At 44.4% G+C, this 14273-nt stretch overlaps 2 protein-coding genes across 2 annotated transcripts in view; both read left to right on the forward strand.

The window, feature by feature from the left end:
- The window catches only part of LOC309553574 (A.superbus venom factor 1-like), a 1719715-nt gene that overhangs the window by 496216 nt on the left and 1209226 nt on the right, over positions 1-14273 (forward strand). The window lies entirely within an intron of this gene.
- Positions 1-14273, forward strand: part of LOC309553584 (A.superbus venom factor 2-like) — a 453522-nt gene that overhangs the window by 236988 nt on the left and 202261 nt on the right. Inside the window, exon 13 of the mRNA XM_082254860.1 lies at positions 11732-11935. Coding sequence (XP_082110986.1) covers positions 11732-11935 — 204 coding nt within the window. The remainder of the gene's footprint in view (positions 1-11731; positions 11936-14273) is intronic.

A 14273-nucleotide genomic window follows, 5' to 3' on the forward strand; every position in this document is an offset into this window, starting at 1 on the left:
CACAGTTTAGAGCACTACAAGTTCCAGCATAGAAGGCTGCCAGTGGCAGTCTTATACCCCCATACACTTACTCCCTGGCTGCATACACCACGCCCACTCCCCCTTACATTAGTGTCCTCCTGGCAGTCCCCCTCTGGAGTCTGGTCAGCATGTCTCACTGCAGGGCCAAAAGGAGATGGAGCAAGTCCAGACAGGAGGAGGAAGTTACATCATAACATTTAAACAGGATTCGCCCCAAACCTAAAAGGGCAAAAATCTGTTACGGAGGAACCCCGAGGAGGAACGAAAGTGCTGGCGGTGCGGCCCCTATGGACATATATCCAAGAACTGTAGGCAGCCTGAATTCAAAATTGCACGCATGCTGCCGTTAAACTAGTGGCTCCCAGGTCAGAGGGACGACCCCCGGGAACGGAAACTCAAGGTTCCAGCGAACCAAAGTCCATAGTCGTGCCAAGCCCAGCGGTAAAGGCCCTTGTCAATGACCAGGAGGTCCCATGGCTGATTGACACCAGTTCAGGAGGCCACTGTCATAGAGTATGACTTCTATACCCAGCGGTTCAGAGCATGGGAACAACTGGACCCCTGCTGGATGTTTCTCAAATTGGCCAATAACCTACCTATCCTGGTAGAAGGCCGATTCAAATGGGGGGCCAGGAGGTGGAGCGGGTCTGGGTATTGGTGACCTATGGCCCAGTAAACCTCCACAACAAAGACTACTTCATCAATTACTGGAGAAGCACTTACTAGTATTTGCCGCCAGCCCAAAAGACTACGGGTAGACCAAAGCCATTAACAATCCGATTCACTCAGGGGATGCACCACCCATTAGAGAACGGTACCACCACATTCCCCCAGCTCTGTGTCAGGAGGTCAAGGATCTACTCCGCAACGTGTTACAAAGCGGGGCGATACAGGAAAGTCGTAGTCCCTGGGCTGCTCCCCCCCTGTACTCCTGGTGTGAAAGAAAGACAAAAGTCTGCGGTTTTGTGTGGATTAAAGCAACCTTAAATGCCTGTACTCAGTGGGACGCCTATCCACTGCTTTGGGTAAAGAGTTATTAATGGAACTTAGACAAGCCTAGTTCATTTCCACCCTCAACCTGGCTTGTGGCTACTGGCAAGTCTCTGTTAGGCACCAAGACTGAGAAAAGGTTGCCTTTATCACACCCTTGAGACTATTTGACTTTAATCACATGTCCTTCAGCCTAAGTGACGTTCCTCACACCTTCCAATGCCTAATGGAGAGATGCCGAGGAGACTTCTAATTCAAGACCATGTTGGTCTACCTGGACGATATTATCATCTTCCCCAAGACCTTTGAGGATCATGTCAAGCAGTTAAACCGGATGTTAGTGAAAAACACAAAGAGCACCGTAAATTGGAGCTCAAGTGGGAGCATACCCGTTATCAGGTGGAGGGGCAGCTTTTCCCACCTACACAAGTGTATGACATGGTCTCCTAGGGGCCCAATCCTGCTTAGAGGCATCTTTACTGTAAAATGCTGAGCCCTGCGTACTGAGTGGGGACTGCCCTAACAAACCGGCTGGTGACTGGGAGGCATTTGAATTGTGAATCTTCCACCTATGCAAGAGGCCCCCACTGAATGATTACTGCTTCTGCTTCTCTCTTGCTTGAGCCCGCAGCCTCAACCGGCTCGGAAGCAAGGCAGGGCAATGTTATTATAATGGGGGATTTCAATTATCCAGATATCGACTGGGTGGAAGGAACCACTCATTCATCTAAGGCTCGCCATTTCTTGAATATCTTGCAGGACAATTTCATGGGCCAGTTGGTGAATGCACATAATGAATGTGCATAATACATATCTAGACCTACTTATTACAAACAACACAGAACTGATTGCGGATGTGGAAATAGGGGGAAGCTTAGGAAACAGCAATCACAAGGTAATTACATTTAGTATAAATCACAGGAAAAGGAAACACAAGGGTAACACAGGTACACTGAATTTTAAAAGAGCGAACTTCCATAAACTGCACTATATGCTACATGATATCAAATGGGATAAGATCCTAGGAACATTGAACACTGAGAAAAATGGGAGTGCTTTATAAACATATTAAAACAAAGGTATTGGCCAGTGCATTCCAATGGGTATCAAATATAAAAGAGATAAAATTAAACCTGGGTGGCTAAATTATAATGTAAAAATGCATATAAAAGAACAAAAACTTTCAGAAAATATAAGGCTGAAGGGTTATTGTCAGCATCCCAACAATACAAGAAAAGCAATAAGAAGAGTAAGAGCACAATCAGGGCAGCTAAAATAGACTACGAAAGGCACATAGCAGAGGAAAGTGAACTTTTAAAAAAAAATAACAGTAAGAAAGTGAATCCAGAGCATATTGGCCCCATAAAGGGTAATCAGGGGAATTTTGTTACAAAAAACAAGGAGAAGGCAAAGATTTTAAATGTATTCTTCTCCGTTTTCACAAGGGAAAAGGGGAGATATAGTAACCAAGACTGCAATGTTAATAATGCATCAAGGAATGAACCCTCATGACTAACAGAAGCCAGTGTCAGAAATAGACTTGAAAAAGTTAATATAAATAAATCACCAGGACCAGATGATATACACCCAAGAGTCCTTAAGAAACTCAGTCAGGTGATAGCTAGACCGTTGTTCCTAATTTTTATAGACAGCTTACTGACTGGAATGGTACCAAGTGTTTGGAAAAAGCCAACGTGGTACCAATATTTAAGAAGGGGCAGAGGCATATACCTGGAAACTACAGGCCAGTCAGTCTAACATCAATAGTTTTGAATTATAAGAGGGGATAACAAGGAACTATATCCAAGAATTTGCTGAGGAAAACAGTATTATTAGCAGTAATCAGCATGGATTCATGAAGAATCATTCTTGCCAGACCAATCTGTTAACATTCTTTGAGGAAGTGAGCTGCCATGTAGATAAAGGTAAGCCTGCAGACGTGGTATATCTGGATTTTGCAAAAGCATTTGATACAGTCCCCCATAAATGTTCACAAACTGAGGTCTGTTGGCACGGAACATAGGGTATGTGCCTGGATAGAAAACTGGTTACAGGGCCGTGTCCAAAGGGTGATGATAAATAGTGAGCACTGGGGTGGTAAGTAGAGTCCCCCTAAGGATCTGTCCTGGGACCAATTCTGTTTAATCTATATAGAAATGACAGAGGATGAGCTAAATAGCTCAATCTAAGTTTTTAATGACAAAAAAAAAAAAGCTAAGCAGGCACTAAACACTTCACAATATTATGTGGAAACCTTAAAGGAGGACCTCAATAAAATAATGAATTGGGCAACTACATGGCAAATGAGTTTTAATGTTGAAAAATGTAAAGTAATGTATTTGAGTGCTAAAAACACAAATGCAAGTTACTCGCCAGGGGGGAGAGCCTCTTCTCAGGATGGAGAAAGAGCTGGGGGTTCTAGTAGATGACAGGCTTAGCAATGGCATGCAATTCTAAGCTGGTGCAAGCAAAGTCTGCAGAAAATTAGCATGCATTAAAAAGGGGATCTACTCCAGGGAAAAAACTATAATTCTGCCACTCTCTGAGTCTTGAGTATGCCATCCAGTTCTGGGCAATAGTCCTCAAGATGGATGTGCTAAAATTGGAGAGAGTCCAGAGAAGGGCAACAAAGCTAATAAAGAGACTGGAGGACAGTTATGGGTAAAGACTTCAAGCACTAAACTTATTTTTAATGGAGAAGAGAGGCTTGAGAGGGGATATGATAGCAATATACAAATACCTTACTGGTGTCCCCAGCATAGGAAAAAAACGTTTCAGCGGAAGAGAGTTTAAAAAGACACAGGGCCACTCATTGAACTGGAGGAGAAGCAGTTTAACAGAAATCATTTTATTAAAGGTTTTCTAAAAAAACAATACAGCTCATATTAGTGTAAGCAATCATGTACAGAATACAGAGAAGAGTTTTAACGGTGTCATATTATATATTCACCAAGGAGAAATACAAGTCCATCCGTTCAAATGTCTCTAACAAATCAAAGAGTCAGTAATTAGAACAGAACCATACCACATTTACCCAATAGGATACATACAATTGAGAATATATAACCACTCATTTGAAGGAGATGTAATACCTACAGTGGGAGAATAAGGAAAAGGAGGGACTACGAGAGTGGGCAGTGGGGGGAGAGGGCAGGACCCAGAGGAGAGGGAGAAGGGGAGGAAGCGGGGGGGGGGGGGGGAATATAAGCCTCAGACTCTCAAATTCCATCTAAGTCGTTCTGTCCAAATGCATCTATCCAGGTGGACCACACCTTGTCAAACTTCCGGGGACAGTTCCTGCTCTCATATGTAATTTTTGTAGAGGGGGAGAACTGAGTTAATGGTTTTTCGCCACATAGCCACCATTGGGGGCGTAGGAGATTTCCAACGGAGTAGAATCTCCCTCCTTGCATAGAAAAGGGCAAAGGAGAGAAAAAGCTTAGTATAGCAGCTTGCCTCCATATCCTCCATGTGGCCCAACAAGAGGAGTAACAGTTCAGTACGTAGAGGAAAGTCGCATAACTGGGCAAGGGTTTGTGTCACTGATTCCCAGAAGGGTCTAAGCATGGGACACGACCACGCCTTATGGAAAAAGGTGCTTGTCTGGGCAGCACACCTCATACAGCCAGGGTCAACCTGCGGTTAGATACTAGCTAGATGCTGGGGTGTATAGTATTTTTTATAGAGCTGAAATCATAGAGGTAACATATGTTGAGACACAATCTTCCCAGTCCTCTTCTGTAAACCCAGGGATATCCTCACGCCATTTCTGAAAGGTGTGAGTAGACTTAGTATCATAGGCCAGAAAAAGGGGCAGGTATAGGGTAGACGTGCAATTAGTTTCAGTCCAAATGTAAATCCGGACAAATTTTTAGTTATTCGGGGATCGGATGTATCCAAATCTCCGAATGGAATAGTAATGAATATTCGGATGTATCCAAATCTCCGAGTGAAATAGAAACATTTCATTTCATTAAAATCCATTACATTTGTTTTGTTTATTCATTGTCTAACTAATTTCAAATTTTCAGAAAGATTAGAATTCGGATTAGTCAAAAAACAATCGACCTATCTGAATTCTGTGTGAATAAATAGCTGGTTGTTAAGCAGTGGGCCGGGAACCCAGCCACCTTAACAACCATGAGACATCATCTGTCAGCGGGCTTCCCCACTGACAGATGAATGTAAATAAAAGAATGCCGGAAATTGCCTGGCAATAGAAAAATGTTAAAAAAAAGCCCTTCAGGTCTGGTATGGATTTTAAGGGAAACCCCATGCCAAAATGTAAAAAAAAAAACAGCATCGGGTCCCACCCCCCAAATCCATACCAGACCCTTATCCGAGTATGCAGCCTGGCTGGTCAGGAAAGAGGGGGGGATGAGCGAGCAAGCCCCCCCACCTCCTGAACCATACCAGGTCATATGCCCTCAACATGGTGGGGATGGGTGCTTTGCACCCCATACCCCAAAGCACATTGTCCCCATGTTGATGGGGACAAAGGGCATCTTCCCAAGAACCCTGGGCTGTGGTTGTTGGGGGTCTGTGGGCAGGAAGCTTGTCGGAATCTAGAAGCCCCCTTTAACAAGGGGCCCCCAGATCCCGGCCCCCCCCTTATGTGAATGGATATCGAGTACATCGTATCCCTACCTATTCACCAAAAAAGTGTGAAAAAGTAAAAACCACAGAAAACAGTTTTTGATAAGTCCTTTATTAAAAAATAGTGTCCCTCAAAGTAAATCAATCATCAATATTGACGCCCCCCCCCCCCAGACCTGAAAAATAGAAAAAATAAAAAACGATTTTGCCACCCAGTAGTGTCACATTTTCGGGTCCTGCAGGCATCGTGATTGACCATGGATTTACATTGAGGGACACTATTTTTTATTTTTTAATAAAGGACTTGTCAAAAACAGTTTTCTGTGGTTTTTAGTTTTGGAGACTTTTTTGGTGAATGGGTAGGGGTATGATGTACTCAATATCCATTCACATAGAGGGACGGGATCTGGGGGTCCCCTTGTTAAAGGGGGCTTCCAGATTCTGATAAGGACAGGGCAGAGGTATTCTGAAAAAAATATATAGAAATTTAGGGAGGTATACCATTTTTAGCAGGTTCACCCGGCCCACCAGAGTGAGTGGCAGGGAACCACAGGAGATACACTTGGGGGAAAATTGAGACAGGAGAGGGAATACATTATTCACCAGGTAATTAGCCGTAGGGGCCACCACTCTGATCCCAAGGTAGGTGAATTTGTTTACCTATTGTAGTGGGGTGCCAGTGTCTGTCCAGGGGACTGAGGGGTATAATGGGAAGAACACCAATTGGTTCTAATTCCAGAAAAAGTACCAATCGACCAATGACAGCCAAGGCTGCCCGGAGTGACAAAGATGCATCTTCCAAAAACAACAACGTGTCATCTGGGATGACTTCTCCACTAAGGGGTCCACCAGGATACCCCTCACTGCTATGTCTGCCCACAACAAAATAGTCAATGACTCCAAGGCCAGTGCAAACAGACCTGGAGATAAGGGGCAACCCTGCCGCATCCCCCTGCCCAAAGCGAAGGAGTCCGACAAGGTACCATTGGTCCTGACCCTAGCTCTAGTGTGGGCATATAGCAGCTGCAACCAAGACAGAAAACGAGGACCAAAGCCAGTCATGACTGCCTTGAGAAAGCCCCACTCAACCAAATTGAATCCATGGATGCCACAACCCCTGGGCGGTCCGGAGCAGCCAAGGCCATATGCATGTGGAGATGTCTAAAATTAATATCTGTACCTCTCCCAAGCATAAAACCAGACTGGTCCGGATGGATCAATGCTGTATTGACAGTATTAAGTCGATTGGCAAGGATTTTAGATAGAAGTTTCATATCTGCATTCAAAAAGGATTTGGGAGCGATATGAGGATCAGAGATCTGGATTTTTACTTGGTTTGGGGATTACTACAATCACTGAATCACTCATGAAGTCGGGGAGATAAGCAGAGTCCAGCGCCCCTACAAACAGTGAATACAGACGAGGAAGAAGATCCTCTGCATAGTCTGATCTATCCAGACCAGGAGTCTTACCCACCTGCAGCTGGGTCCAAGACAAGGTTCAAAAACTTAAATGAAAATACTCACTCCATGGGCGAAAGTGGAATATGTGGAATGATAATGTTGACCAACCCATGGCTTTTTTCCTGCCAATGAGGTGGGTCTCCTGTAGGATGCATAAAAGGGGAGGGTAGGTTTTCAAGAATTGGAAAACTAGGGAGCTCTTAACAGGGGAGTTCAGGTCCCTTGTGTTCCAGGAGACAACACTATACTGTGACATGGGAGCCGAAAGAAAATTTAACCCACAGGAGTCCCCTAGCACGCAGCTTACATGATTACTTGACATTATCAAAGGATTTCAGCTGTCTCTGCATTTCCACTGAGTAGTCAGGGAATATGAGGAGCTTGTGGTTATTGTACAGGAGTTCACCCAGAGTGTAAGTTTCTCTGAGGACTATGTCCCGGTCCCGGAAATGGAGGGACTTTAAAATTAAAATTAACGTGCGGGGCGGGGAGCCTTACGCAGTTGTTATCGCAGAAGGCCTTCTGTGAAGGATGTGGTGTCAGCTCCCTCCGAGTCCGATTATGGGCAAATTGTTGCACCAATTGTGGTTTTCTACATCCTCAGCCCTTGTTGCTAGGTGTTTAACTTTAATCTTTAGGGTGTGGAGGTCTGCATTGTGGTCTCACTTAGTATTTTCCAGGAAGGACACTCTATGCTCAACCTCAATCACCCATTCCCAGAAGCAATCCATGTCTCTATGAATCAGCTCAAATTCCATGTGCACAGTCTCTATCTTGGATGTTAAGGCAGTCTGGCAACCAATAATGGTCTGCATCAGGGAGTCAGGCAAAGAGGACTCAGGGTTGCAGCAGGGTGCAGCAACGGTAGCACTGGTACTCACTGATTCGGGTGTACGGTACGACAGACCAGCACTTCTCCCTCTAGTCATCGCCCGCAGTCACAGGATGAGTAGAGTGAGGGATCCCTCTGAAAGTCAGACAGTCTGCACGGTTAATGAAGGCAGGATAACAGCCGGAATCAAGAGTCTCGGAGTTACACGTCCGGTCTCTACGCCATCTTGGAACGCCCCCCGGAGGAGAAGCAGTTTAACTTTAAACAGCGTAGAGGGTTCTTTACTGTCAGAGCGGTGAGGATTTGGAACTCCCTTCCACGCACAGTAATATTAGCAGGGAGTGTTGCTAGTTTCAAAAAACTTTTAGATAGGCATCTTAACGATCACAACGTACAGGGATAGGGGATTTAATTTTGACATAAATTCACAAAACACACACCACAGGTTGAACTGAATGGACTGGTGTCTTTGATCAACCATAACAACTATATAACTATGTAAGAGAACTCTGAAACCGAGGCTATGGAAGATCTGGCAACTTGGACTCAAGTAAGGAGGGTGTAGGGATTGCAAGCAACCCCCTACCAGCTGTGGCCCCAGAATCATAATCAGAAGATGAACCCTTGCTACGTGACTCTAGTGATGACAATGTAAATTGTCTCCCTTTGGGCAGCTTCCTAAAAGATTCTCTGACTATGTTGTTTGAAATTGTTTTCACTGTTTTTCCTCAACCGTGCCTTTTGCAGTTTTCATTTTACTGTATTGCAATGCTGAGGACAGCATCTGCCAAGGGGGGTGGAGGGGGGGGGGGGGGGTAAGTGTAGTCAGGTGCAATATTTCTTCTCTTCTGCAAGTAGCGCTCAAACCGCAGCGGAGACGGAGTTAGGAGGGTCTTATTCCTCCATGGTTTCCTGGGTTACTGGAAAGTGATCCAGTTGGATGTTGCTGTACCATGTGACTCTGGTGGCAGAACTTACAAAAAGCCCTGGCTCACTGCAGTTGTCGGCATTTTGAGAGTGGATTGTGTACGGAAAGTACACCCGCCTGTCAGGGGAAATTAATTAGTGGTAGAGAAAGGTTCTGGATGAGTAGGGATGGGCTAGTGACAACCAATCCTGCATCAGAATCTTCCCCATTGGGCTCAGACTGGCCAGGTCACATTCTGCCCTCAGACAGATGCTTTTGGTGTATCTGAGCCTGGTCCGCTTTACAAGTTGCACAGAACTGTGAGTGTTTTCTAGCTTGGGGCTTTCCCACTGGGCTTTTTGTTTATTTGGTCAGTTTCTTCGATACAAGTCTTGTTATTTGCAACTGGACTCAGTGGGGTTTATTTACTAAAGCTAGAAAGGGAAAACTTAGTCACAATTCTGCAGAGAAACCAATCAGCTTCTAACCTCAGCTTGTTTAATTAAGCTTTAGCAATAAATCCCAGAAGATGATTGGTTTCTCTGCAGAATTGTGACAAATTTTGCCCTCTCTAGCTTTAGTAAATAAACCCCAGTGTGTTTACTGCCGATGCACCATGCTGCAGCTACCCTTACTTGGCGGAAGTCGGCAGGATATGTCTCTTCTAGCAGCTGGTGCGAAAGGAGGAGCAGGCTCCATCATGGCCTAGTTAGGATAGGCCCTGGTGCTAGTACCTATGTTTATTGGCTCCAATATTAAAAAAAAAAAAACAGTATAGGTTTCTCTACAAAATCCATACCAGACCCTCAGACTCCTAAGCAGACATGCAGCATGACTGGCCAGAACTATACTACATAGAGTCATACAAAAAGTACGTCAGGAAAAGACTGAGTAGTCCATCAAGTCTGTCCATTTTCTTTTCTTTTTTACTAAGCCACATACCCTCAATATTTATAGGGTAACTTGCAGGGGGGGGGGGGGCACACCGCCTACCTCCTTGGAAAACATCTTGTATCCATGTTGATGGGGATGAGGGCCTCATCCCTACATCCCTGACTTAAAGGACGTAGGGTTCTCTGGGGGGATAATCAGAATCTGGAAAAGAAGGGGGCTCCAAGATATCCAGCCTTCACCCCCTACATGGATGAGTAAGGAGTACAACACCTTGGTTATTCATTACAACAAGAATGATATAGTAAATAAACAAATACTTGTCGAAAAAAAAAAAAAAAACCCTTGATTAACCACTTGACCTCTGGAATGTTTTTCCCTCTTCATGATCAGGGCATTTTTTTGCTATTCAGCACTGTGCTGCTTTAACTGGCAAATGTTCGGTCATGCAACACTGTACCCAAAAAATTTTATATAATTTTTTTTCACACAAATTGAGCTTTCTTGTGGTGGTATTTGACCACCACTGGTTTTTTATTTTATAAACAAAAAAGACCAGAAATTTTGAAAAAATAAATATTTTCTACTTTCTGTTATAAAACATATATATAAAAAAAAAAAAAAAAAAAAATCGCATTTCTTCATAAAATTAGGCCAAAATGTTTTCTCCCTTATGGCCACGGTAAAAAAAAAAAAATCACAATAAGTGAATATTAATTGGTTTGTATCAAAGTTATAGTGTCTACAAACTACGGGATATAAACTGCAATTTACACAGCTATAGACACTATACTTCTAAAAGTGGGGATGAGCAACTGTGGGATAGTGTGGCAGACAATCTGGCACTAACAGGCGCTGGCTGGAAAGGACACTGACTAACTGACACTGATGACGCTAATACAGTGATCAGATATAATACTTTACACTGTATTAGGACACTGGCTGGGAAAGGGTTAACATCAAGGGGCAATCAAGGGGTTAATCGTGTGCCTAACAAGTGAAATGTGTGCTGCTTTTACTCATACATCTGGCCGTTTTTATTTTCTCCTTTTTCAGAAAGAAGAAAATGCCAGATCACAATTCTGTGTACAGCGGATCAGCAGGTATTCAGCCAAAATCATTGGCTGATGCCTGCTGACAAACTAATGTTGTGTCAAACCACAGCACGGGTCAGTAGGGGGAATGTGTGTGGAACCTGGAAGCAGGCGGTGACGTACAGGTACATCGCCTACCTTGCAGCTGCCGCCCACTAGCAGTAAATAAACTGATAGCGGGCAGTAAGCAATTAAATAGTAAATAAATAAATAAATAAATAAATAAATGTTGCCCCTGATGTCAATCCAACCTCAATCATTTTAACCAGCTATGTAGATCCATCGCCAGTCACTGATTGCCATTGTGACAATCATCTCTCGTTGAACTCCTGTTGCAATTGACAGCCCCCCAGTTAAATCTGACCTTTTAGTTCACTTTTTTGATGAACTGCGAACAGCCTTAGTTCGGGTCAGACTCCTAGTTGGCCAAAACCTAAAGCTAATCTCCAGTCTGCGCTCCATTGTGGAGATTATTCATAACTTCCTGTCTTTTTGATGGATGTCAGGCAGAACAGGAAGTGAAGGTAAATCTTGCCAATGGGGACACAGAATGCAACAAAAAAATGTTTTTTAATAAAGCGGGTTAGATATTGATACATTAAGCAAACCAGTTTAATTCTAAGCTGGTAAACAATCTGAAAGAATAAAGAGCAAGGGCCCAGAGCCTTGCCTAACTATTAGAAAGGATAAAGAGCAGGCAACTACAGCCGTCACCTCACTGTTGGTTGAAAGCTAAAATGGTAAGTCTCACAACAAACAGTGAGGGACAGCAGCTAGAGGAGAGGACCAAGTGTGACTTTAGTAGCTAAAGACCCCATGGGAAAAGTGGGGTTTCAGGGGTCTTGATGGCACTCTGCAAGCTTTTTTTAATTTGATTTCCAATTTGTGATTTTGAATTTGAATAAAGAGATCAGTTATTTATTTTGTCATCCTACAGATACTAAACAATGGTAGAATATTGACAACTGGAAGACTAGACAAAAAACCCGGCCAATCTCTTGTGATGTTGCAGCTACCAATAACACCAGAATTTATTCCATCCTTCTGCATATTGGCCTATTATGTGGTCACAACTGGAGCAGGCCGTGAGATCGTGGCTGACTCTCTCTGGATAGATGTGGCAGATACCTGCATGGGAATGGTAAGAATGTCTCAGGAATCAATTAGAGATCATATTGGTTTGACCCAATATCAGCAAGTCATCAGATCATTCTGCAAAATTGAAAATCATTATCAAATGATTCTTCTGCTTTGAAAAAATAGTGTGGTGTTTTTCATGAGGGATCATCAACACATGTTTTGTTGCCAACATATATGTTCCATTTAAAACCCTAGTTTAGCCTTTAGCCTTAACCACTTCCCGACCGGCGCACGACGATCTACGTCGGCGCTCAGCCCCGGCCAGGCAAACTGACGTAGGCCTACGTCAGCACTTTTTGCCGGCCCTGTGCGCGCTCCCGCGCCCCGCCGCCACCGCCGATGACTCGATTGGGTTCAGAACCGATCAGTCATCAGGTCCAGGCCAATCATTTTTGGTTTGGACCTGTTGATCGGTCCTACCCAATCAAATGTCACTCTAAGCCTGTGAAATGTAAACACAGGCTTAGAGGAGATGTGCCCTCCCCTCACAACGGTCTTTTTGGATCCAGCGTGAGAGGAGAGCACATCTTACTGTGAGTAATTGCACCAAGCACACCCACACACAGTTAGATAGGCACATTTCACCCCCGATCGCCCCCCAATTAACCCCTACAGCACCTGACACAACACATACTATATACAGCATATAGCAGTTACCTATATACCTGTATAAGTGTGATTTGTGAACAGGTGTAGCACTTGCGACCCCCCCTTTTCCACTCAAATTACCCCCCACCCCCCCCTAATAAAGATTTAACCCACTGATCGCCGCTGACCCCCCCCTGATCACCGCCGTTAACCCCTACACCCTCTGTCACATCAGCACTAATACAAACGCAATATACAGTATTTTTGTATTTTTGTATTAGTGTCATTGTGATCAGAATTAGCGCAGGCGACTAAGTTTCTGTCCCAAGAAGGTTTAGGGTCCCCGCCACCCGCCCAATAAAGATTTAAGCCCCTGACCCCCCCCTGATCACCCCTACACCCCCTGCCATAACACACACCGTATACAGTATATAGCATTTTGCTATATACCCGTATAAGTGTGATTTGTGGTCAGGTCTAGCGCTTGCGACCCCCCCTTTTCCACTTGAATTACCCGCCACCCCCCCTAATAAAGATTTAAGCCCCTGATCCCACCTGATCCCCCCCTGATCACCGCTAGTTAACCCCTACACCCTCTGTCACATCAGCACTAATACAAACGTAATATACTGTGTTTTTGTATTTTTGTATTAGTGTGATTGTGATCAGAATTAGCGCAGGCGACTAAGTTTGTGTCCCAAGGAGGTTTAGGGTCCCCCCCACCCGCCCAATAAAGATTTAATCCCCTGATCCCCCCCTGATCACCCCTACACCCCCTGCCACAACACACTGTATACAGTATATAGCATTTTCTATATACCCGTATAAGTGTGACTTGTGACCAGGTTTAGCGCTTGCCACCGTTTCTTTTATCCGTAGGTTACCCGCCAGCCCCTTCCAATAAAGATTTAAACCCCTGATCCCCCCCTGATCACATCCCGTTAACCCCTACACCCTCTGTCACATTAGCACTAATACACACATAATATACTGTTTTTACTGTATTTTGTATTAGTGTCATTGTGACTTGAGGTTGCTCTAGCTAGCTAGTTTCTTTCCCAAAGGAGGTTTAGGGTCCCCGCCACCCCCCCAGATCCCCGGCGCATAGTTTAGAAATAACCCCTTGATTGCCACACACACACGCACGCACGCACATACACTTCCATTTCTAGTATAGTGTTTGAACAGATCAATATCTGATCTGATCAGAACTATACTAGCGCCCCCATAGTTTAAGGTTCCCAAAACGCGGTGTTTGCACGATCAGCACTGATTCCTGCCAGCACCTGCATTTAACCCTTTCACCCAGGCAAGTGTAGTAATCAATAGATTACTGTCACTTGCAAAAAAACACAAGACACAAAACCGCTGTGTTAGCAGAGTCAGGCCTGATCCCTGCTAGCATTAGCAGTTTTTTTGATAGCGCTTGAAATAGCCTTCGACAACCAGGTGCTTTTATTACCTGTGAGTCGCATCACTGTACGGGTAAATTTAGTTACCAAAATGTCTAAACGTTCGTACAGTGATGAAGCTATTTACAGTATAATGACCATGCCAGGTGAGAGCGATGGGGAAGCCTCACCGGCAGAATCAGGGTCAGTATACGAACCAGATGACGGCAGCGGCTCCCTGACAGATAGCTCCGACGACAGATGGGTCCCTGTTAGACCCAGGCGTACCCGACCCCATTCTGAAGTTGTTGAGATGCAGGAATCGCATATGGAGCAGAGTGTGGTTACTAGTGCCGCTCA

Source organism: Pelophylax lessonae, assembly GCF_965119305.1.
Source record: "Pelophylax lessonae genome assembly, chromosome: 4".
Classification (NCBI taxonomy): Eukaryota; Metazoa; Chordata; class Amphibia; order Anura; family Ranidae; genus Pelophylax; species Pelophylax lessonae.